At 45.0% G+C, this 26,082-nt stretch overlaps 1 protein-coding gene across 1 annotated transcript in view; it reads left to right on the forward strand.

The window, feature by feature from the left end:
- LOC137911401 (mannosyl-oligosaccharide 1,2-alpha-mannosidase IA) overlaps nt 1-26,082 on the forward strand; it is a 95,535-nt gene that overhangs the window by 48,184 nt on the left and 21,269 nt on the right. The window contains exons 3-4 of the mRNA XM_068755773.1: nt 1,124-1,239; nt 7,906-7,986. Of these exons, the coding sequence (XP_068611874.1) occupies nt 1,124-1,239; nt 7,906-7,986 (197 nt within the window). The remainder of the gene's footprint in view (nt 1-1,123; nt 1,240-7,905; nt 7,987-26,082) is intronic.

The following is a 26,082-nucleotide window of genomic DNA, read 5'->3' on the forward strand; positions in this document are numbered from 1 at the left end:
TAAAATGCTGCAAACCGGGAATGAAAATCAGATTTTTGTTCAAGGCAAATTGATTCAAACTGTTTGGTCACAGTTTCTTGATATTAAACTTCTAAATGACAATTTGCCTTTCAACCCCCCACCCCCATTTTTGTTTATTTTTAAGCAAGTCATTTATTTTTCCTCTTCGCTATGCCGTCGGTAAGGTTCAGCCTCATTTGAATAATATTTGGCCATATGACGATGAAAACAGCCGATTTCTCACAAAGCCACCAGAATGGCGTAAACAGCCCTTTAGCATTTCTCATTTAGGTTGTGAGAAGAAATGAATAGCTTTAAATGAGATTCATAAAGAGACGTTCACACACACAAAGACAGATTTTACATTAAGGAACACCCAGACGGGTTTTAATAGAGCAGCAGCTGCTGAACGCGACGCATCCGTTCTCCTCTGGCGGTTGATTCCTGAACGATTTCATCTTGCAGGATCTGACGCTTCGTAAGTGAAGCTTTTTTTTTTTTTTTAGCATTACCTTTCAATTGTAGTAGATTTTAACCTTTTGGTCGGGGAGGGTTTGATCCACCTTTGAATAACAAAGCAGTCGATTACCTAAAGGAATGTTGGCTTTTTCACTACTTATGGTTTTCTTTCTTTTTAAAGCTCAAAGATTCAGAGTTTGACCTGCTTAGCAGCACTTTTAAAATGAACTTGTTAAGACGAAGCAGTTTTCCCCCCTGATCTCTTGTCAGTCATTGCTTTGCCTGTCAAAGACCTTAATTGTGCATAACATTAATTTTTCATTGTATTTAACACCTGCGTTTTCTGCACATCTTTGAGCCATGCTGTTGTTGTTCAAATGGAAATTAGCTGTAGCGACCAGAGCTTGTTATTTTTTTGCACCAAGTTGTAAACATGTTTATTCCTTCCGTTTCTATGGGAGGGCATGAATTCACTTTTTCAGAGAGCTTGTTGTGGCCACATGTGGAGCTGCATTGTGTGTGTGTGTGACCTCATTGTTCAGCTCTGGAGGTAATAAACCTCCTTTTTAGGTGTTGTGGATGCTGAATTTTTCTTTGGAGTTTAAAACATTCGTGCTGAAGCCTGATTGGGCGCTGACGCTCTTTTTCTTGTGCATTTTTGCAGGCGGCCTGAGAGGAGCCTCCATCATCGACTCGCTGGACACGCTGTACATCATGGGACTGATGGACGAATATAATGACGCCAAGGAGTGGGTGAAGACCAGCCTGGATCTGAACTCCGTAAGAATCTCCTTTTTATTCTCATTCTGTTTCAGTATTTATTTATTTTTTTTACTTTCAATGATTGATTTTTCAAGTTGGAGCTACTTTGAAGTCTCCGTTCAACTCATGGGCAACCATCCTGTCAGCATAATGAACCTTTTCCGTGTTGGATGGATTTAAAGCTGTGTTATTGGGCTTTTAGCAGCAGCATTGTGTTTGCCGGTTTGACACTTTCCCAAAGCTCGGGACACTCCAGCAGGAATCAAAGCTCCCTGTGTGGCGACCAGCCACGGCGCGTTGCAGGCTGATGGGATTCTCGGCTTCACTCCGGGGCAGAAAATGTGATAAATAAAAGAACAAGAAGAAGGGACGGGGGGGCTCCCTGCCGGAGCTCGTATAGCGTGTCGACATTGAGGCCGAGCCTTGAAGAGAAAACCTGGACAGTGTTTTTGGGGGGATGCCTCGCAACCAAAGAGAAGATATCCAGCCAGTTGGATGCAAAACTAACACTCTCAGTTTTCCAAAGACGCGTTTGGACGCCAGATTGTTTCAGAATTGAATGACCACAGCTGGCAGTGAGGCTTCCGTCACCTTAATCTGAATCGGTCACTTATAGCAAATCCTTGCATCCAGTACTTATCCATCCACATTTCTACATTGATATGCAGCTTTTGCTCCCAGCTTGGGAAACAGGAATGAGTGATCCCCGTGAAGTGTGAACTGGCGAGGGATCGGACGACAGAGCAATAAGAACATTCAGGCCTATAATTCCATGTCTCAGATGGAGACCCAGGTGGGCGGAAGTCCTGTGGGTGACATTGGAGCTGTGCTGATTTTGGCATAAGCAGAATGTCACGAAACTGGGCCGACAGCAGAGCCGTAATGGATGGATTCTGACACGCTTTCTGCAGCATGGAGTTTGGGAGGCGAAGGCCGGGGGGGGGGGGGGGGGGGGGACAGTGACGAGGCGTGTGGTGTCGGTTCCGGCCAGAAAGTAATCTCACAGAAAACTGGGTGATTAGCGAGTCGTGTCAGCTGCTGACCGCTGCAGTCATGTCCTTTGTGCACAATGTTTGTGCACAACTTTGGCCAGGACTGAAATGTTAACATTATTATTGCCGTGAGGTTTTCCCACAGTCGATAAGACAGACAGACGATCGTTTAAAAGCACTATAGTTTTTGGAGGAAACCGAAGAACCCGGAGAAAACCCACGCAGACACGGGGAGAACATAGGATTCAAGCTCGGTAGCGCCAGCGCTAACCACTGCGCCAAGGTGCCGCCCTCCCGCCACTATGAACTTCACATTTGTTTTGAGGTAAATGGAGCTTGGCCTAGATTTCTATACGATCAACTCAGCAGGAGGCGTGTCGGCAGCAGAATGAAGCAAAGCGTCTTGGATTTTCTCAAAACGAGTGGAAGTTAAATATTGTCAGAGGCATTTATTTCCCTGCAACATCACAAAAAAAAGAAATAAAAGGAATCCTTAAATCTCCCTGTAAAGCAACTCCACTCTGCCTTTCATGTGCATGCCCAGACCGAAGCATCTGTATTGACTCGCGTTGCAATCTCATCACACGCAACACACTTCTGTTCCGAGCTAAAGACGTTTAGATCGGGAACAGCGCGAGTCTATTCGTGTCGGCGACGTAATAATCCAGATGACGGTTCAGCAGAACGAGCGTCGGTACATTTGGCTTCTCTTGATAATCGTTTCTTTTCCCTGCCAGAAAAAACTCATCTTCCCGTTTGGAGATTATCCTGACCTGCCATCGCCCCTTCTCCTAAAAAAAAACCCAGCCTCTGAAGGGAAAAGAGCCAAAAAATAAATCAGACTAAAGCGCCTTGTCCTTTCCAGTTTGAGAATAACAGCGGAATCGTACGAAAAGCAGCCGCTGCTTGACTTAATCCTGCTGCTCTTACTCGGGATGCTGGATCCAGACGTCAAAGGGAGTTTGGGCAGAACCAGACTCGCTCCTTTCATGGAGGAGTGAAAGTTTGGTGGGAGCAGATTTGGGAGCGGAGATATAGCCAGCAGTGTCTGGCGGTTTATAATGGGTTGTGTGTTGCTAACACTGACGGAGAAGCGTGTTGCTAAGCATTTTCTGCATCAACATTGTCGACTTGAGCTTAAACTTTCTCTGAGCCTCAGGCAGATAGAAAGTTCATGCTCATGTTTTTCTCCCAAAAACTTTGAGAACACCTGATTTTATTTTCACGATGGCAGCTTCTTATTTTAATGTCTTTGTTCGGCTACTGACAATGAAAGTGTAAAAAAATAAATAAAAATACATGCAAGACGGTGGCGAGGGCGGTGCAAGATATCTCCAAATGAATCACTGCAAATACATAGAAGTAAAAGTCAATTGATTTCAGAGGATATATATAGAAATGGGAATAACAAGAACGGAAAATAATTGAGAGATTGGTCGTGGGGGAGGGCGGGGGGGGCAGAAATTGTAAGGAATTAGTGGATGGAATTAAATTTAGCAACCCAAATCATTGCGCCTTTCGCTGATAAGTATAATTATCTTTTTCATTTTCCTTTTTTGTCATATCCCTGAGCCACAGAGAAATAGAGGGAAGCTTCAGACTAGTTATAACGTTGCAGCGATGTCATCACAGCGAGCAGAGACATTGTGTTTCGCAGGTCACCGGGGTCTCGCATTGATCGTTGGCTGCGTTTTAACAACGGCGGAACTGAAGCTGTTATTTACTGGAGCGTCTGGTTTTAAGCCGTTGTTAATAAGCTGCTTGTTGCGTGTTCGGCTCATGACGAGGAAGCCCGGGAGCGAGTTTGCTGTTTATCTCAGCAGGGCTGTTTTTTTTTCTGGGTGACCCCGAATGACCTCTTGTCCGTGCGTAGTCGAGACCCGACTCGCTCCCGGTCAGGCGGGAGTCCGAGGGACACCGGTGTCGCTTCAGCGAAGACGCCGTGCCTCTGACTGGAGGTCAAACTCTGCTGACATTCTGTCTCAGGAAGCGGAGGCCGAGGAATAAACAGCGTGGCCGGCTCATCGTTACGTGTGTTTTGCCCGCATGCTTGAAGCCATTTGAGAAGTTTGACCAAGTCGACTCATTGGTGCAGAAAATGCCGGATTGACGGCGATAATGAGGACGGGATGGGCAGACGGAGAGCGGTGCTGAGTTGCTGTTTGCATAATTGGTGTAAAGACGTCTGCGATATAATGGGCTAAATGTTCACGAAAAGCTCTTGAGGTAAATAAATAATGGTCAAATACGGTAAATGAACGGAAGCCGGCGATGGAGGAAGGACCCTGCGGAGGATCACGTCCCGACTCGCTCGGTCCCCCCTCAGGTGTCTCTTTTAATGACTTTATGTTTTGTTGCTTTTTATGGCACAGTTTTACCGTTTGGATTCACTTGCCCTTCGCTTTGCAGCCCGGCGACACGTGGCTGCATAAAGTTAAAAGGCCGACGGTGCAGGTCCTGAACTGTCGAGGGTCAGGCGGCGAACAGAAAGGAGCACCGACATTTACCTGCGTCCTCAATGGTCAGTGTCTCTGATGCAATGGCCACGCATTCAGCCCGCCTCTCGCCCATAGCAAGCTGGGATACGCTCCAGCAACTCTTGTGACCCGCGAAGCGGAAGCCAATGGGAGGAGGGTTAAATCCTTCAGGTGATTTATTAGCAAATGCTAAATGTTAGCTACATGCCTGTGTTCACCTTGAGAGCTTTTCCATACTCCCGGAAAGTGGGAGGTGTGTGATGAGGAACAGAGGCAGAGTGGCCGGATGGAGGGGACAATGGCACAACAAAAAGTCCTGGTGATTGCAGTGTCATCCCACGGAGGCCTGGCGGGGAGCTGATGCCCCCCCCGAGAGATCTGAGGACCCGCAGACAGAACGCTGTTCTCCTGGTTTTCAGTTACCGGCACAGAAAGCGCTTCAAAAGATGAAGGGCGGCTGTGGAAATAGACCGGAACGCCGTAGGATGAGGAGCATGTGAGTGACGAAGATGATGGGCTGGTGAGTCAGGCTGTAACTCAGATCTCCCATCACCCGGATTGGGCTAATTATTCACCAGGCTGCTGATTTGCATTGTAATGCATTTATTGGAACTATTTATGATATTTAACGCTTCCTTTATCTCCTGTCTGATGTGCGGGAAGACGTCCGTTGCTGATTAACTACCAGATTATAAAAGATAAGTGTTATCAGATAAATGTAAATCACACCTGATGAGAATTAAACCATTAGCCAGCAATTAATCCCTTTCCGCTCGGACCATTTCATCAGCGTTTATTGGTCGGATGGGAATAGGTTTTCGCCGAGGCATGCAACCCCAATTTGTAAGGATGCATTGTGGGAACTGAAGTATGAGGAAAAACACTTAATGCATCATGACTCATAGCCATTGTCTGTCAATTAAAAAGCTATTTGAAAAATCATAAAGAGTCACTTCACATTTCAAATTAGCGCAATGAATAAAGGCATCAGGGAAAAACAGAGAGGAATTCCCCCCCCCCCCCCGATGTGTTGATTGCAGCTGGAAAATTAAAAGCTGCTTCTCACTGAAGGCAACACAAACGATTTCATTAGGCCATTTTTTTATATTTTGGTGTTATTGAAATGGGATTGTTAGTCTCTCAGGAAATGCCGTTGAAATTACAAATGTTGGAGGCTCTACTTTTAGCTTTACAAGGTGGAAACAGACCAATCAGAATCACTCAACCCTTTATCTCCAAAAAAAAAAAGCATGGAAATACTTTTCACAAAAATCTCATAAATAGTAATAGGATTGATTTTTACATATTCAAATCCCTGTAACCTGCAGGCAAATACTTCTGAAATGTGAGCAGGTAATCTGGCTTCCTCCCTAAAATCTACACAATGTCTGACGTGAGGAATAAGGTTGAAATGGAAAGGGTCCGGGATGAAAGGGAGGCTCGGGAAACCTGCCGGAGTCGACAAGAGGCCTGACTGAAATGAGAGCAGTTGGATGTAATTGGTCCCTTTTAGGATTTCTCCATGTTAATTAGCATTGTTCAGTTAAATCACAGGCAGCAAAATGTGAATCACTGGCTCCGGCCAGCGAGGCTTCATTTTCCGTCCCTTCATTTTTACGTTTTCCATCCACATTAGTCAAATCTGACTTTGAAATGTAGGAACCAGTTGAAAGCGGAACCATCTGCCCCTGACAATGATGCCTCTTTAGTGGAGTTAAATCATTACATTAGTGTCTGAGCTGGACATACCACTGGGCAACAGTCTAGTCAGCTTCTTGGCACGCAGCGGCCCGGCAGCCATGCCAAACAGGATCGTGTCCCAAGCAAACGCGGGCTGAGAATGATGGCGGTTGCCATGTCTGGTGAATCGACTCAAACACAGACAGCATTGCATGTAGCTAACTCCAACAAGGAACAAGAAGAATTTAGTTATTATATAATTTTTTTGCACTGTAATTCCATAATTAAAAAAATTACAGTGATATTTCCATTAATAACATGCATGTTTTTCAAAGCCATTTCCAGCACCATGGGATTTTTGTGATTGTAGACTTCACTGTGGGGAAATCTGAAGAGCACGTTTTACAGGTTTATGACATTCTGTAGACTAAATTATTAATATGGAGCTAATCAGCAATTTTCATTCATTATAAATTGATCCTCCTCCCATTAGGAGAGGCATTTATGACTGAATACTTATTTTGATCATAAATATTATATTATTGTCATCCCTCTGAGCTACAGCTGCCAGAGTGGATAATAATAATAATAATAATAATGATAATAATAATAATAATAATGAGACCAATGTTTTAATGTCGGTACTTAATCACGATGTTATTATTGTTCTGTCGTCTTTCTTGTCACAGATTTATGATTATACACCAGCTTCCTAATGGGGGATAATACGTTTAATTAATGAGTCAGTCATGAGATGTTCTGTCACATCATCTTTTGCTGTTGTCATGGTGATTCATTGCAGAATTGTCTTTGTGTGACATCAGATTAAAGGTCTGGGGAAGTTGTTTCGGTTAGCTTGACCTAACCCTAACCCAGTTGTTGGGTTAGGGTTAGGTCAATCAGATGTTGGGTCTTAATGTCCCTGTGTCGCAGCATCTTAAAGCCTTCGCCGGCTGAGAGGTGGCAGCTGTTCAATCAGAGCAACACAGTGCAGCGTCTTATTGGGCAGAGGGTTTGTTCAGTGCGCTCCGCTGGTCTAATCAAAGGTGTAAGTTATTATTAGGCACATCTGGGTCCTTACGCCGACGCTGCTGTAACTGCAGGAGGGCCGGGAAGCTTTCAGCTGGAGGAAGGCGGCGATGGACCCGCTGGTTTTCTGTGAGGCCATTCGGTCCATCGAGACATGAAGACAGTTTGCTGTTTCTTGTACACTTTTCATGCCCGTGTTTAATCACGGCCCTCCACCCTTCCCCTTGGTATTGTTCTTCCATTCCCCCCCCCCCCCCCACACACACACACATACACAGTCTACTTCTCGATGTGTCCTTGAACAATAAATTGAACCTCAATGCATGCAGGCTAAAGGCAGCATTAACATTGAAAAACCCACAACCTAAGTAATAAACAGTTAATTGCCCTGTTATAACTGCAGTGGCTGATGAGTTCCTGTAAAGATCGCTGCTCGGCTTAAGCGCTCTCCGAGTCCTTGGCAGAATCGGACATTTGACACTTTGATCTCTCTTTTTGGTTCACAGAACGGCGAGGCGTCGCTCTTCGAGGTGAACATCCGCTACGTCGGCGGGTTGCTGTCGGCGTTCTACCTGACAGGGGAGGAGGTAAGATGAATGGATGTCTAATATACGTCTGCACGTCGTCAGATCTGCTTCCTTTGTCCCCCGATCAGCCCTGCAGTCTCACTTTGACATGCATTTGCTTACGTCTCCGCCTGGCATCACGGTTGTGGTTTTTACATGTAAACATAAAACCAGCTTCTCACGGACTTGGAATTGTTTTCACTGGAAAATAAATCTAATCCTAGTAGTATTATCTCTTAATGTTTACGTGTAGTCATGCGAGAAGGTCTTGTTCTGACAGCCGTGTAAATGGCGGCGTGTTTGAGTGTTCCACCTTTTGAACAGCGATGTTTTCATGGAGCCCGTCTTTTCAAGCGGTTTGTCTTTATCCTGGTTCCAGGTCCCTTTACTTGTCCTGATTTAGAAAAACAGAAGAAAATATGGTATCACCAAAACCAATATATCAAGTAACTCGCCCTTTCCGTGCTACATTCAAGTACGTGCGTTTTTTTTTTCCGATTGTGAATGAACGCTTGCAGATTACGCAATTTAGGAAACAGATAAAACACTTCAAAACTGCGGCATGAAATCTATTTTTCTGTTTGATGTCCCAGCATAACTTATACATGCTCCATCTCATCACAGTTAAACAGCCAAATCTAAAAATAAACAAGCTGTAATTATCTGTTGGGTCAAATTTGCTCACCTTCCATGATGAAATATGACAGGGTCGGCGTGGAAAACAGCCAGAACTGAAAGGTCATTTGGTTAAATTTAAGAGGTAGGGGATAATGAGAATGACTTTTTCTGCATGAAGAACTTGTGTCCTTCAAGAAGTTGAGCCAGTGAAGCAGCCCTGCTACTTTGTGTAAAGGCCCGTATTATGATTGACAGCAGTGAAATTTCATGTGTGACGCCTGGCCTTGGAATGCAAGTTAGTGTGTGTGTGTGTGTGTGTGGTCTGCAAACCTTGGCTGGGTAACTTGAGTTTTAAAAAGCCATTTCCGCCCAAGCACGATCTGTCCAGTTCTTTATTGCTGCATTGTGAAGGCACAGGAGGGACGGCCTGTCCTGTCGCCGTAATGAGGATCTGCCTCTAGAAACCTCTAGGAAGGGGGGGGGGGGGAAGTCACGCCCCCCCCCCCCCATGTTCTGTAGTTGCACTGTTTTGTCAGCTTTATGTCCATGCCTGTATAAGACAAATTGTATGTGTTCAAGCACTGAACCTTGTGGAATGCCGTCACCAACCTTTGATTCATCATTTGCTTATTCAAAAACTGATAAACGGGAATCTGCTCTGGGCAGTCCTTATCGAGTTGTTGTGGCCGAGTGGTTGCAGGACTAGAAATCCATTTGGGTCTCCCCACTCAGGTTCAAATCCTGCCAACAATATGGGGGGGGGGCGTCTTCTGATTCCTTTCATCCTTTCAATGTGATAATCAATGATATCCAAAGCAGCACAGAGCTCAAAGAATAAAGACGAACCCTGAACCATTTCATCCTTTCAGCACTCAAGCTATTTTGGTCTCAATGGACGCCCATCTTTGTTGTTCATTTACTTTTCTTCTGCTGCTCTCCTTCCTCGCTTCCTTTCTTTACTTCTTTCTTATGCATGTAATCTTTTTTTTTTTTGAGATAGAGCACCCCAATTCTCTTTCCTGACGGACATATCAATAGCCCTTACCCCGCTGTAAGTATTCATACATCACACAACTCACTTTCTGTTAAGGGTCCTAAGAAGCCAGATTTCCCTTCTTCTGTACCCCCCCCCCCCCCCCCCCCATTAGGGCCTGTTTTAAGAGTCTGCCGCATCATCCGAATGATAAAACCGACAGATTGAAGGTCTGTTGCTGCTGCCGAGTCTTAAATCACTCAAGATCCAGTGTGTGACACAGATACAGTGACTATTACCGGATTGTGGCTGCACTTGGACTGGCACACATTGGGCAGCTGATGCCAGCATAAATGATTGCTTGGGAGCAGGTGATGATTACGGCTCCTCGCGGGATGCAGTTTGCCGACGGAGTGCTGGGAGCGGAACAGGAGCGACACCCAACCGTTAATAGCCTCCTGTTGTTTTTGCCCCTGTGTGTGTGTGTGTGTGTGTTTAGGTGTGTTTTCTCGAGGCCGGTCTTTATGTAAAAACGGTTCCAGATGCAAACGTCTCCTTTAAACCAGTTTTGACACCTTTTCATTATTCACCATCACGTCCTTTCACAGCCCAAAAATTACAAACTACAGAGCAGGTGTTAGATTTGCTTTTATGTTGATCATTTGCTCTGCTTTAACAGTTTTATTTTCTTTTTGGGATTTCAACGTGATGAAACAAACACGGACGTTTTGCTTGCTTTTGCATGGCAACGCATGTTTACTGGCCCCCCAACCGGATAAACAGACTCGTGGTGCTCCAGTGTTGTTTCTCTTTATTGGTCCACCCCAACCCCATCCAGGAGATTGGACATCATAAAATGTCGTATACCCACGCAATAAACGTTTTTCAGCAAAGCGGAAGAAAGGCACGTGTTCATCTGCAAGACGCAAGAGTGGATTTGCAAGTTGGAAACAGACCAATCAGAATCGCTCAACCCTTTATCTCCAAAGTAAAGAAAAACAAAAGCGAGAGAAGGGTGATTTAGAAGATGGGAGGAAGATGAAAAAGTGTGTTCATATACCGATCAGAGAAGAGGGTGATACGGGGAGGTGGTGGAGGTGCAAATGGGGAGTAGGAGTATAGAAAATAGAATGAAATGCTTTTCAGCAGCTGCTCCACCTCCTCGGTTCTCTAGAAAGAAATCACTGTCAAAGACGCCCCTTTTGCACAAGCGTCCATCAGCATGTAGCTTGGCCTTGAAAACAGTTATTTAGTCCAACAACTTTAATAATACGGGGCAGCGGCGCTCAGCAGGCAGTTGAAGCGAGACGGGATTTACTGGATCCTGTAGTGGTGGGAGAGCTCCCAGGTAGCGAGTGCCGGTTTGTGTGCCCGGTGACAACCCATCAGCGAGGTACGATTCTGAATATATTCCACTCTCTGCCTCAGCGGGTTTACAACTGCAGTTCTCCTGGAGTTAAGAGGTGTTAGCAGGAATCCAGCGGCAGGTGATGATGGACAGATGTCGTCCCCGCTTGAATGTAACAGACAGGAGGGGTGCACATGTTTTATTTATGCATATAAACAGCCTGACACTGACTCCTATCTCGAGAAGCAGAGATTAATATTTAGTTCTTGGGTACTTCATATAGTGGGAGCAACTTTTGCCATGGATTTAATGGAGAAATTTACTCTGCAAATTATTTAAAATCTGAAATTCTTACCCACTAAAACCGAATAAACTGGAAAAGCACTCGGAGAGAGTGCAGACCTCCGCCAAGCCGCTCATTGCAGGAAGGCAAATAGCCGGGGAGGGACGCCGAAGGAGAAGAAAGAAAAAGGCAGCGGCAGAGAGGGAACGGGGGATGAAGATACAGAGATGCTCTGGAGAGACGGGCGGGGCAGATATTCCTGAACCTCCACGAACCTCAAAGTCTCGGCAAAATCTCATCAACAAATAAAGGTCGGAGGAATCTAAAAATAAACCTTCGGATACAACAGAGTTGATGTTTTCTGAACTGAACCGCTGCTGCGTTTCTCCGTTGGCTGAAAGAAACACTTGACATTTTGTGCCAGTCATTCGTATTAGTGCCTGTAACTGTTGTTGTTTTTTATATGCCTCCTCTGCTTTGTCTCCGGGAGGGACGAACGGCTGCAGCTTTGACACTGATCTCTATCTTAGTGGTTCTTTTCTCCGTCGCCTCATCATTAAGCCACGCCAAGGGGGAAATCGCTGGTCCCGTTAGTTTACAGCGAGTGGCGTCGTGCATTAACGGGGGGGGGGGCAACGTTGGTTCTCAGACTGCAATGATTTGACCTTTACTCGCACGCTTGACGAGAGGCCTCTCAGCAAATTGATATTCATAGCAGCTGATAATGTGTGAGACTCAATCACATCTTGTTGGGCAGCAGGGAGATGAGAACGATCTGCTTCTCTGCATGTCGCATTTTCTCGTTCTTTCAGCATTGCGGCAAACGTTTACGTCTCGTGTTGTTTTTCCTCAGACGCAAATGGGCCATTGTGATTTTATGTTAATATGTGTTTATGTTCATTATTAGACCCTCTGCTGAATGTCTTTCTTGCCCATGCCAGAGAGATGCCAGAGAGACTTGTGTCCTGATTCGCTGGCAGCCATTTAGTGGATTTTATACCGCCAACATGCGACAGCGCAACAAGCACCGTCTAATTTTCATAGATTCAACCGAACATTGGCATATTCAACCTGGAGTTGAGTGCTCTTCCTTAATTAGACATCGAACCTTTCACTTTGCATCCGAACCAGATCAGCCACCTCCGCTAAACGAGTTTGGATTTGTGGGCGACGTTGTGGCGACAGAAAAACTGTAACATGCAAAGTCGCCGATGCCGAGCCCTGGAATTGAATAAATCTGAGCCTCACTGATTCGGCTGAAACTGATTTTCATCAGAATTAGGAGAGGATTGTTCTTTCAGCCGTCTTTTCGAGCCAGAAAAGGATATATATTCCAGTTGAAGGGTGAGGCACCTCTTCTGACGCCTCACCCTCACCTCACCCTGGCTCCCACTTATATTTATTTTACTTATTTTAAGTGTATTTTTGCATTTATGAACCCTCCTCGCACTGCTATCAACCCACCCTCTACTGGAGTACCCTTTCCCACATGCCTACGTACACTTTAGTATTCTAATACAGTAACAGTAGCGCATATTTCTTATGCTCTTAAACACTTTGAACACAATGGCCGCAGCCTTCCCACACATGACGAGGGTAACACGGCCTTTTTCCGTGTTCCTTTAAACAGAAAAGTGCGAGATGGTATTCTCTTCCAGAATAACCTCGTCTCATCCATGTTGGAAACTTGCTCTGGAACATAACCGCATTCCTTGATTAGTCGCTGTTCACAATATGCCTCAGCTGCAGCTGCATCTGCAGAGGCATCTTCACTATGCATGCATTTTTTTTTAACCATTTCTTTTTTGCAACTTTCTTTTTACTGTTTTATTTTTCTTAGGCTAGAAAATGCTTATGTTATCAATAGTAAAGTAAAGAAAATAATGGAAATGTTCAAAAGAATTTATGCATGCCGCAGAATCCCTCGATCTATAGCGGAAAATCCGTGGAAGGTGGACCGCGATGTAGCGAGGGATGGCTGCGTGTCTGATGGTTAGAAATATGTAGAAGAAACGTGCCGCACAAAAGAGAAAATAAATGGTTAGCATAGCTAATACGTTCTAAATAAATGCAGTTTAGGCTCAGCCTTTGCACAGAAACCGCCGGAGTAGAACCGCCGTCATGGCTGTGCTGCAGGATCCGACACGACCGGGCTGTACTCCGTATTAATTAATCAGTCACAGGTTTCATGACGTGCAGGATTAGACATGTCTGTGCAAGTTATAATAAGTCATGCTTCTCGAAATACATGAACTAATTACGGCTTCTCTTTTTACGGCCTTGCAAAGCAAAAAAAACAAAAACTAAATCTGGTCTTCGAGGAAATGGAATTTTTCCAGGTGAGAACGGATAATGATCATGCTGTAACCTGCCGTGCCCCCCCCCCCCCCCATCGGGCAAAGCTCCCAATCCCAAACTCTCATTCTGCTCCACGGACAAACTTCCAATCCCATTTGTGCTGAGCTAAATGAACTTTTCTCCTCTGCGCTCTTGGACATTTCGGTTTTAGTACAAAATCAAGAGTCTCCAGATGAGAACATCCCGTCGTCACTCGGCGGTTCACCCGTCCTGCATTATAAAGCTTGTTCAAATATCATTCGCATCAACGCCTGCGGCTCATGTAATAGCTGTTCGGGTCTTGATGCAGTTTGTTAATAGCAACTCACTCGCTGAATAAATCTGTCACTCTGCAACAAGCAGCTCGTCTGGCAGAGATGCAGCCGAGCTGATCTTCTCGGGACGTATTTCTGCGGCTGATTGAATTATTACATGATTAACAACACAGTAGTGTTTTTATGCTGTAAGACAGGCACGGGGAGCGTTTCTGTAAAGGGTTGCTCTTGAACGCATCCCCATCATCTCTTCTCTTCATTAGTCGATTGTTGCCCCTCTATAAAAACTCTTCAATTAGCCTTAGTTTTGTTTTAAAGCTGTATATTATTGCATCCTTGCTGGAGTAATTGGACTCGGCCTGGGAAGGCTTTGACGCAGTTCCAAAGGGAGCCCTGTTAAGAAGCTGATGACTAACGGGTGCTCTTCTTCACAGGTCGTGCAAGTCATTAACGGATGTGACATGAGCCAAACAAATCAAATACTAGGGATCATTAGGCTGTTCATAAAGACGTTAGCGGTGTGGCGTCCGGGCCGTTTCACTCAGCTTCAGTGCTCCTCGCTGTCCATCAGCTCGTAAAGCAGCGGAAGAGACTTTTAGTTCCTCTGAGGTTGAGAAGACATTTCAACGAAATCCAAGGAGTTAATACAAACTCAAAAAAAACCCTGATATGTAGAATAAAACAAGTTTTTATAGCTCGGAAAAGGCAAAGATTCTGTTCGGATGTTTTAGCGCTTGAGGACACAATAATTTGATTTGGTGAAAAAAAAAAAGCACCGTCATTATACATAACACAGCGCGATGTAAGTGGCCAATGAGCTGGCTGTTACAGCGAAGGAATCGATCCCCGCGGCTTCGGCCTCGATCGATATCTTCCTGGAAATAGAGTTTGTGTGAGTGTGCTCGTTTGCGTGTGCGTTGTGCGACCGGTGGCTTATCCGTCTCTGGAGGGGCTGATGGATTGTATTCATATCATGCAGTTTAGCAGCGTTAAGATGCAGGAGGAAGAAGTTAGAACTCTTAGGATTAAATTAGGCTTTTGTTTATTGGACTGTGGCGAAAAACACACGCCGACTTCCAGATTATGCTTTAATATACAGAGTCGGAGTTGATCAGCTATTTACAGATCATTATAATATAAGTAAGGGTGGTTTTAGTTTTGCTTTTTTTTTTTTTGAAGCTAAAAGGAAAAAGAAACATGGAAATTTGAACTGATTTGTTTTCTTTTCCTAAATGTTCCGACTGCCAGGAGGTCTAAAAAAAATATATAATAAATCAGATGGTGTTGGGCCGTAACCAATTTCTATGCTAAAAAAAAAAGCCCCATGGAATCAGTTTGGGCGACAGCCTCGCTGAACACGAGCCAGAGAAAGGAAAACATGTGCCGGTGTGAGTGTTCACATCTGTGTGTGTGTGTGTGTGTGTGTGTGTGTGTTTGTGTGTGTACCTGTGCTGTATACAAAGCAACAGCTCTTCACCGAATATGAAAGGTGCGGTACAGCGAATACGACGCGCCACGCTGCAGCCGGTAGGTTGCACATCACTGGATGTGGTGTAAACACATTATGCTCTTGTCTGCTGCTGCTCTCTCTGTCTCGCTATCACTCTCCTCCTACCTGTCCTTGTCTCTCCCTCTCAGTCATTGTCTCTCTCCTCCTACCTGTCCTTGTCTCTCCCTCTCAGTCATTGTCTCTCTGTCCTTCTAACGCTCTCTCTCTCTTTCTCTTGCTCAAACCAACCAGTCCAGACAGATGGCCGCCCCTTCTGTCCAAGGTTTCTGCCTGTTAAATTGAAGTTTTTCCTTGCCTCCGTCTCCAAAGTGCTTGCTCTTGTTCTGTCTTTCCTCGCTACACCTGCAAAGTGCCTTGAGATGACTTCCTGTTCTGGTCCGGCGCTACAGAAATTAATGTGAATTGAGTTGACTTCTGTTTGGAATTTGAAAACATTTCGACTCTCAGATTCTGGTAAGAGCTGGATAAGCGTGGGGAAATTTATTTATTATATGTTATCTAATTTTATTTCACATATTAAATGGGTGTATCCAAGGTGTACCCCGTCTCTCGCCCATTGCAACCTGGGATAGGCTCCAGGAAAGCAGCAGGAAAATGGTCTGATGGAAACATGCATGCATGTTGGTTGTCCAGGTGCTGCACATCCCTCACAATGTTCATTCCATCAGCATCACATTCACTCACGATTTTCAGAATGTATTTTTCCAACATTCCAGATGCTTAGGCCCAGCGGGGGGTGGGGGCGGGGGGGGGGGCTTATTTTACTGGTGGAAACCATGGAAACACATCATGTGTTAATGTGAGGAAGATGAGGTTGGGCTGTTTGCGGTGGCCGATGTTGATTCTGTGGCCGGCTGCCATAAATAAATGAGTGTCTGGGGAGACCCTGAAGGAAAACTTGAGCTGCGTTGCTGTTATTTAAGCAGCGCGACAACAATATGAAAAATAGTCCAATTTGGTCCAGAAGTCTACGTCAGTCTTATTGAATTCCATTTTGTCCTGATTAATGTCCCCGGCGTAGCGATGCGGCACAAGCTGCCGCGACTTTCAATTCCAGTTTGTAATTGAGTGTGTTTTTCATGAAGCTGAATCTTCCATTAATTAAACACATAAAAAAGCAGCGCATTAATTGAAGGATGAGCGACGAAGCCTGTTTGAAGTAATCAATTAGATGATAAACAATGAGTGAAACTGCGGCGTCGGGAAATGCAATCATTTATGGTCCTCGCTTCTTCCCAGGAGGGGGAGGATCTCCAGCGACTCATCGGGAGCAAGTGAGTGCATGTAAAGCCTACAGCCATGTGCACATAAAAAAAGAAAAATTGAAAAGAAAAGTAATTGATCGGCCTCTTTGCATTCAGCGTAACACAACGCGGTGCCTCTTAACAGAGATTCAGAACCAATGATGAGGGAATAACGTTCATCCGGTTGCCGCTGGCTCCTCCTCACGAACACGAAACCGTTTCTAACGTTGAATCGGCCATCGTGGCGCCATTGCGCCTCCTTTTGCTCGCTCCGTGGGTAATTTAAACCCCGTCTCACAGCTCCTCGGACGTCAATCAGGAGGACGTGTCCAGACAGGCTGCTTGAGAGACGGGGGGTGATTTCTCCTCTCGTGGAAAATAATAATATTGAGTTTGCTTCAAAGTTGCTCCCCTGCTTTGCAATATTAACTTGGATTTGCTCAAATTCCGTGTTTGCCTCCCACTCGTTCCCTCGTTCCCTCCTTACCTCCGACTCCTGCTCTGCTCGTCTGCCGGTTTGTCCGACGGTAGAAATCATTGAATCCGGGCTGAATCCAGGATTTGGTTTTCCAATATTGACTTTAATATCTTTTAAAATGATGCGTGGATTGTGATCAGGCATATTTATGGGTTCCTATTAATGTTTGCAATTTCAATAATAATTTATTTTTATTTCGCGACTGAAGTAAAAATCCAGACCCTCCAGAATGTTTTTTCATAAGGACGGTCTGCTCTGTAAATTGTGGTTGCAGGGCATTGAGTTTGATTTCATTAAATTTAACTCTTGGACCTTGGCGAATTTGAGCCAACGTATTATTTTGCCTTTTCATTCATCAGCTGTAGTGTCCCTATCTTGGTCGGCCTGCCGGATGAATGCACGGCTTCTCTCCGTCCCCCTCCCTTTGTATGCCGCTGGAGTGACGGCCTTCCAAGCTGCACACAAAGTAAGATTGCTCTGAGATAAAGGAAGTCGGCTCACAAGCTACACCTGAGGTATCCTTACGCTTCACCGTGTATCTGAGGCAACGCAAACAGCATGCAGGGACAATCTGCGTCCCCAGCACGCCTTGGGTTTGGGGACTTCATGCATCTTAGTGTTGGGTGACGGAGTTCTTTCTCCTGATCCCTCGCTGTTCTGTGCCTCTGCAGGCATTGGAAGATAACGGACGGTACGGCGCCAATCAAAACGCAATCCATCCCCCTTGTCTGATGAACCGAGGAGGGCAAATTGTGCCCTCGCTCTGTTTGTCTTTTCCCTTTTCATCTCTTCAAAGTCCGTTTCTGTTGCAGCGTCTTTTTTGATTCGGAGATCCCGGTCCCTCGTGGAAGCTTCCGTCGCCGCCCTTAAATTAAAGGATAATCTTCTTTCCAGCATTGTAGCTAACATTCTCTTTCTCTCCATCCTACTTTTTAAGCTGCTATTATGAATGTCATCTGTGTTTTGTTTTCTCACCAGGGATGAGATTTAAAAAACTTTCTTGCTGAGATTTTCCCATGATTGATCTTCCGGTGAATTCATCCGCTTGATTTGCTTCTTTTGCGAGAAATGCTTTTAATACCCATAATCCCCTGCTGCAAATTAGTGCAGCAGCCTCCCCCCCCAGGACATCCAACAGTTAACTGGAAGTGACGTACAAAGCTGGAATCTTTTAGCCGCATGTGGTCTTATTGGAGTCACACATAGATGGTTGCAAAGAAAAGCTCGCTCTCGGAAAAACAAAGCTCCTACAAAAATCAATCCTGTCTTACAACTGTACCGTCCAACAGGCAGCGCCGGGGTTTTAAAATCCATTCGCCTTTCACTCAAAGCCCGCAGTCTGCGCCCAGTGATGCAGGAAATACAATATCTGTGTGTTCTCGCCGTGCTTTATGATTTCAAGCAAAGACTGGGATGTTTGCTGCACACGTTTAAGAGCAATTTGCAGTCTCATTCTCGCAGTTACACACATATTTACACCAGCTACAGCCTGACATGCTGCACAAACATGACGCAAATACAGGAAAAACACACTGAGGTCATTCTGTGTTTTTTTCCTGACTTTCCAGAGCTATGGTTGGCATCATTATTGCCCTGCAGTTCATTTAGACCCAGGATGAATGTGAAATAAGAGAATCGTAATGTCAATTATGATTGTTCTTGTTATTTTTACCCTTTTAATGAATGATTGCATTCAGAACAGTGAGGTCACAAGGAATAGATGTAAAGAAGATAGAGGACTTCAGGTACCTCGGGTCAACAGCGCAGAGTGATGGAGAGAATGTGAACAGGAAGTGAAGAATCGTGGGAACCTTCCTTTGAATAGATAAATGCAGCTAACCATTAACACAGATTTGCATTCTTCTTCATTCTGTCCAGTTGAGGATGAATGCCTACTTTCCTAACAGTGTTTCATGTTCACGCCCTCCCATCTGCTCTGAAAGACGGAACCCGCCGTGACCAGCAGTTTCAGAATGAGGAAGGAATGGGATTACAGGGAATTTTGAATTACAGGGTTTGACGTATTGGTTAATGCGCCCACAGTTTCAGAGCCTGTTCCCAAGCAGCAAGGTGTGCAGATCATGAACTAGCTTTTCCAAAACTGGACTTTTCTGGAAAGAGTAGAGCAAATTTGCACATTTGCATGTTGGTATTTTATCACCCGGGGACAGCAGCGCCCGAGGGTTCAGTTTTAGATTCATAAATGTGCACAGTGCATGTCTATAGATTAAAAAAAAATAAAAAACTAGAAAAGCACTTGGAGAGCTCAATCCCCCTATATTGTGCTTTACAGGAAAACTGATCGCCCTGCATTTATATTATCTCAATTTTTAGATTCCTTAACCATGAAAAGAAACCTTTAACAATTGGATTCACGTTGATGTCATTATTAGTTTAGAAGTTATTCACAAAAAAGCACACGTTTGGTAATGGCGGTTTCTGAGCCGAGATATTCTTGAAAGCGTATTCCTTCTCTTTCCCGTTGCAGAGCAGCATCAGTCCAGTGGGCAGCGTCTGGTTGGTTTTGGTTTCCAGCTGATGTCTGATGCTGGCTCGTACATCACTGCAGCGGAGGCAGACAGAAGTGCTGCCGATGATGGTCACTCATCCATTACATGTCGGCATGCGATACTCCCACTTTCTGATTCCTCCACACAACATCGCTGCATTGTTTACTGACCGAAAACCGTCACTTTCGGTCAGTAAACAGCCCACATCATCCGTTGGAGATGCGACGCGCTGCAGTCAGACTGTGTCATTTTCTGTTTCAAAGCCATGATTGAATAATTTGTTTGCGCAGCTGCAGAAATCTGTCCTGGAAGTGTCTTATTTGTCTTTTGATTGACACGATCTGAAGGACTCTGAGCCATCCTGCATGATCAGCGGGCGATGAAACAGATTTCAAATTAGGCCTGGGCCATCTCCACTTCTCCAGATTCAACGCAGCCATGATACTTGGCCGGTGATTCAACCTGGAATTGATTCTGTGTTGAATGATGAAATAATTGCTCCATCAATTTTTCTAGAGGTAATTAGCATACTGGGATACAATATGAAACATGACTGCCAAATAAAATAAACTGCATCGTTTACATTTTGAAAGGTTAGCTTTGTTAATTAATGGCTTAATTATTCAAAAAGCCATCTACCATTCTCCTGCTCGTGTGAGGATAACAGAGGAAGAGGAGGAGGAGGAGGAGGAGCACTCCGCTGCCATCGTCAGCATCTCAGCTTGCTGTTTGCTTCTCTGTCTCGCTCTGTACCGCCCCGGCATCCTGTAAAGTTAATGCTTCATTTTCAGGTTTTGCAAAGAATATAACATTTAAAAAAAGTTCTAAATTCGTGCGACAACGAATCGTCAGCAATCCTCGTGCGCACAATCCACGTAAATGATTACAGATGATGTAATGTACATGCCGGGCCACTAGAGGGCAGCGTAAATTCTCAAAATCAACTACGCTTAAAGTCTGCAGCTCCAGAACCGGATCAACACATAAAAAATATCACAACCTGGGAATCCATCTTCACAAATTACTGCTTCCAGGTTACCGAAATGCCATTTATCAGCTCTGAAAGCAGCATTTCGCTGTTTCGTGCACGAACATTTGTCATGTGAGCAGCCCCTGGACGGCAACTGGAAGCAGAGATGGGGGCATATTTGTTTTGACATCTTCTCAGTTGATAAAAGAAAGAGGCCATCGTGGGTAGACACATTGAACGTGTCTACCCACGATGCCTAGAGGCAGCTGAAAGCCAGGGGTCACTTTGCTCCGTCTTCTCTCTCGCTTTGTGGAAACTCAAAGAACATCAAACAATTTAAAAACGAAAATGATCCGCTTCATCTCTTCACCATCACTCGAGATCAGATTCTCCGAGCACTTTGATGTCACTCTTTGGTGTTTTGTTGTTGTTGTTGTTATTTGCTCGCTTCTTTAAAAGAGGATGTGCACGACCTCTGTAGATGGATCCAGACGGCAGACTCCCACCGTCAGATGTAGAAAGAGGGTCAATCAAAGGATTTGCATGACAGTTACCTTGATGACAAAGGAGTAATCAATTTTACTGCTGCAGGAATGATTAAAAACGCAACATTTTAAGGACTTGAAGAATCTGTCGTATCCATTCAGACATGGTGTGAACCTTCAGATTTCACTCTGGACTTCCAGATTTCTCCTCAGACGAGAGAGTTCATTAACCTGTAATTACAACCCCAGGAGTGAAAATGAAGCGTTGCCGTTTTCTTCGGCTCCGCCTCCTACGCGTTATTGCCTCAAAGTGAACCCATAACACGTCAATTCTCCCGCCACTGTCTCTGCTCCCCTTGAGCTCGTTCACCACCAATTCTCCCTCAATCACGCCAAACTGTTTTTGGAGCCTGAGATTGGCCCTATTCCCTGTCGCACGCTCTTTCATTACGGCCAGGAATTGAACACATGGTGACCTCCTCTCAGCTCCCTGCTCCATTATCAGGTCAAAGCTTACTTTCTTCCTGAGAAAAAGATTTCTTTATTTTCTCAGAGCACTGGTTTTCATGGTCACTGCCCTCAGAATGGCATCGATCAGGGACTATCACGGTGCTAATTCTTTTGAAGTTGCATGCTAATTTGGCCCTTAATGAACCCCATTCAAGTATCATTTTGTTGCCTGCTCTGCGGCAGCGTTGATCAAATTAACCAGCTGTTACTCAGTAGGGAGGGCATGTCTTGATTTGCCTGACAGACAAGCATGTGGGGAAAATGTTCTTGCACCCTTTAGAGTGGAAATGCTGTACCAGACTGGAAGTGATTAGCAGTGACTGGGCAGGATGCCATTGTAGTTGGGTTTCTTTCCACCTGTGCTGAACAGTGTTTTAGCACCTTCTCCTCGTATTCTGCCCACAGACCAGGGACAAATATTCGGGCATCAACTGCAGGAATTGTTTAAAGAAGACTATTTTGTCCTCGTCCAAGCACAAACTTTTGACCCTCCTGCAGCTTCCTCCGCTGCGTTGGGCTGGCAAGAAGGATTCCGACTACGCTCTTGTGTCAAAGGAACACGGCCACTATTTGGAACGGTCCTGCAGTCAGAATCGTCCTTGAGCATGACTGTGCGGCGTACGCACACCTCGGCGTACGGCGACCTCTTTCAGAGTAACTTTAATATGTTTTCACTGGCAGAAGTCTGCAGGCCCAGAAATGGACCCGTTTGGAGTAGATCCAGATAAAGATGTCAATCAGTGATTTAAAGTTGATTTTAATGTTGGAGAAAAAGAAAATGAAAAACACTGCCAAACAAGAAACTACAATATACAAATCTTACGGTCACGGAAGAGCAGGCTAAACACACTTGAGAGAACAAATAAGGACACGAAGGCATCTGGAGCCGGAGCGTTAGCAGGCCAGGGTCTGAATAGAAGGCTGGAAATGAATGGCAGGTGTGTCTCAAGGAGTACGGGCCAATTCTCCCCGCGGCCACGCCCACACTGCAAGACAAAGGAAATGCAGGATCAGAAGAGCAAGTCAAGCGGGAGGTTTCAACCTCAAAACACAAAGCAAAATCAATCAAATCCAATTTCTACTTAATTGAAGCCTTATTGCAAACGCGCTGAGCCGAGCTTTGGCCTGATCTAATCTTAAATTCCAGGAGTTTTTATGAATGTGACCTCATCCTGCTCACAGCAGCATGACAGCCGCCGTGGGTCACGGACCCCAATCACAAAAACGGTCTGTTGAGAAGAGTGAGCGCAAAATAATATGAATAAGAAAACACTCTTTTATGCAGTTAAGCCGAGTGCTCGGGTACGTTTGTTTCAGACACGCCCATTTGACATTTTAAATATGACTAAGCGCTTACGCTGTTTTTGCATCTCTCGGCTAATTGGAGCATTTGAGGCCATCACTACGGTGGTACAGCGAGACAAAAGCCAAGTGGCAAAGTGCAGCTTCCCAGTGTGTGTCCGTCCTCCCAATGTGACATTCAGTCTGCCACCTCAAACCGGCTGCGTGCAGTGAGCCGACGCCAACCACCGCTCCGGCTTCACCCCCGACAGGCCGACGCTGTTCGGAATCATTCCCACAGCTGCAGAAAAGAAAGGAAGAGAAAGGGAAGGATATGAATTTGGGCTCAGGTGTGGACAACACTGTGACAGGAGTGACAGCGTGCCTTGCCCAGGGGGGGACACCTTGGCTCTTGTGTTGTCACCGCGATGGCCACGGCGAGTCCCTGCACCGTGTTTGATGTTAACACAAGCTGACCGCCGGCCGGCTCTCTCTGCCTTCATGTGGACAGCAGACTTATTAAGGGTGACAGAACCTGTGACTCGTCCCAACAAAGCCAGGTTGTCCTGACTGCATGGGACATAAAAAAAAAATGTCACCCTGCATGAAGCACTCAGCTGATTACCTCCGGCTTTGGCTTGGATAAGTGAAACGACCACGGCAAGGTGACTTTCACAGAGCTCAGACACGTCGAGTTCAGTTGCTGAGATTCTTTAAAAGATTAATTGAGTTACGCTTGATGGGTCATGTATACCTAACATATTAGGTTACTATAGCAACAGGTAGTCAATAAGGACAGAGATGAACAAGACTTCAGGTACCTCGGGTCAACAGCGCAGAGCGATGGAGAATGTGGACAGGAAGTGAAGAATTGTGTGCAGGGGGGCTGGAACGGAGGGAGGAAAGTATCAGGTGTGCTCTTTGGTAGGATGAAGGGAAAGGTCTACAAGACAGTGGTGAGGCCAGCAAGATGGACGGCTTAGAGACAGAGGCTCTGAGGAAAAGACAGGAGGCGGAGCTAGAAGTGGTGGAGATGAAGATGCTGAGGTTCTCCTTGGGAGTGACCAGGTTGGATAGGATTAGAAATGAGGCACAAGAGGGACAGTGAAGGTTAGACTTTTTGGAGATAAGATCAGAGAGACCAGACTTCGATGGTTTTGGACATGTCCAGAGGAGACCTGTTGGCCTGTCATCGCATCAGCAATCCTCGCAGACGAGGATTTAACTTTTAGTTAAATAGAGTGGAACCTTGGTTCACGTATTTAATCCGTTCTTTGACTCTTTAAACAAAAACAACGTTTCCCATTTAAATGAATGTAAATCCCACTAATCCGTTCTCCAGCCCAGGAAACACTCGTTTAAAACCTTTTTTTATGGCTTTATGTGTGGAGAAAAATATAGAAAGGAATTAAAAATTACCTTAATTTTTGAGAAGCACAGCAGAGTTGTACATTAATACTAAAATAAAGCACAATAATTGTACACTTTACCTTGGTTATTGAAAGTGTGTGGTGGAGGAGGAGGAGGAGGAGAGGAGGAAGAGAGCTCCTTTGAGTATGTTTAGGCTTTTTAGCCACACTAAGAGCAGCAATTTTACCTTTATTGGGAGCCATAATGAGGGTAAATTTAAGAAACAAGCACGAGAAACAAGGGCGACACAGTGGCGCAGTGGGTAGCGCTGTCACTTTCAGTTCTTCAAGCTGCCGTCTCAAACATGTTGCCTTCACAAGGAGGCATGGCGTTTTCCTAAAGGGGAAGATTTAGTGTGTCAACACTCAAATCTTTCTAGACGGCAGCCTTGCATATTTGTTGCCGCTCGTCCCTCTTCTCTTCTATGTCCTTTGCAGCGAGTTGACAAAGAACTGCAGAACGCCTCGGGGTTTGTAATCCTCACTCACGTTGTGCGCTGCAAGCGCTGACATTTAACCATCAATAGATTTCAGCATGGCCTTAATTAACCATTTGCATTTGACATAGAGGAATTGAAATGAATAGAAATGATGCAACTATAGAAAACAGCATCATTATTGGCCTTCCAATGTTTTTATTTTTATTTTTCCAGCATTTTCAACTGCCATATTTGATACATCTGGTCATTTCTCTTCCTCTATCATATAAATAATGATCCCATTTTCATTTCCATCGCTGCCTTCCTTTCTTTCTGCTCCGCCACTTGTTCTGTCTTCTGGTACTTTGTGAGCAGCAGCATATAATTAGCATGGTAAAGCTCTATCTATGAGCTGTGGCACTCCTGACGATACAGGAATCCCTTGGACGAGCCTCGGGGGGGGGGGGGGGGGGGGGATTATGACACTCAGATGCCATGAGTGTCATAATCTTGTTAGAATATTCAGCCCAGGATCTTTAGTCCCAAAAGATATTTCATGCTTGTGACAGGTGAAACCTCTAAGCGAAGCGGAATGTCAGGATGAGTAATTGTTCATTATCTCGCTCGTCATGTTTGTAGCTGTTTTGCTTTTCCCCCCCACTTTGCAATTCAGTTTCCTGTTCTGGTCATTGGTCTGACTCCAGCCTCCATATCTATTTCTTCCGGGGCTTTAAGTGTGAATTTCGATGCAAGACAGGACGCGTTTGAAACCAAAAGGCACAGAAGAGACCTGGACTCAACCCTAACGGCAGGTTCCAAGAGAAATAGCCAGCGGCCGCTTCCACCGGTGCTAAACCCTTTAGCCAGATGCCCTCACGCCACACCCGCTGTTTCCTGATCGAGTCAAACTTAAACTAGAAAAGCACTCGGGGAGCACTGACAAATCAGTTGACTTGCTCCGATGTGGAATCGACTCATCTCGAAGACGACACTTGTTAGAAATCTCTGTCTCTAATATTAAATGCACAGCAGGCCGAAACACAAGTGCACCCACATTTTTCAAAAAACTTTGATAATATCCACAATCCGGATACATTTAGGTGGTAGGATAGGGATCCCCATCTTACATGACTGTAAACATCGGTCAAAAATCAACCGAGATATCAAAGAACAAATTTTGAAGCTCCATTGACTGCAAGCTTATCAAACATTTCTAAGTGACCCAGAATCCAGGGTCTCGCCTGGACCATCACCAGAATGTTCCTGGTAACATTCCCAACATTTCCTGAAAATTCCATCAAAATCTGTCCATAACATCTCGATATATGTTGCTATAAGACCCAAACAGACCCAAAAACATCACCTCCTTGGCGGAGGTAATTATTCACACATTGCATGCACATATTTCAAAATTTGATGTTGAAAAAAGTCTGCAGTCTGGAAAAACATTGAGAATTTCAATGTGGA

Source organism: Brachionichthys hirsutus, chromosome 3, assembly GCF_040956055.1.
Source record: "Brachionichthys hirsutus isolate HB-005 chromosome 3, CSIRO-AGI_Bhir_v1, whole genome shotgun sequence".
In the NCBI taxonomy this organism is placed as follows: domain Eukaryota; kingdom Metazoa; phylum Chordata; class Actinopteri; order Lophiiformes; family Brachionichthyidae; genus Brachionichthys; species Brachionichthys hirsutus.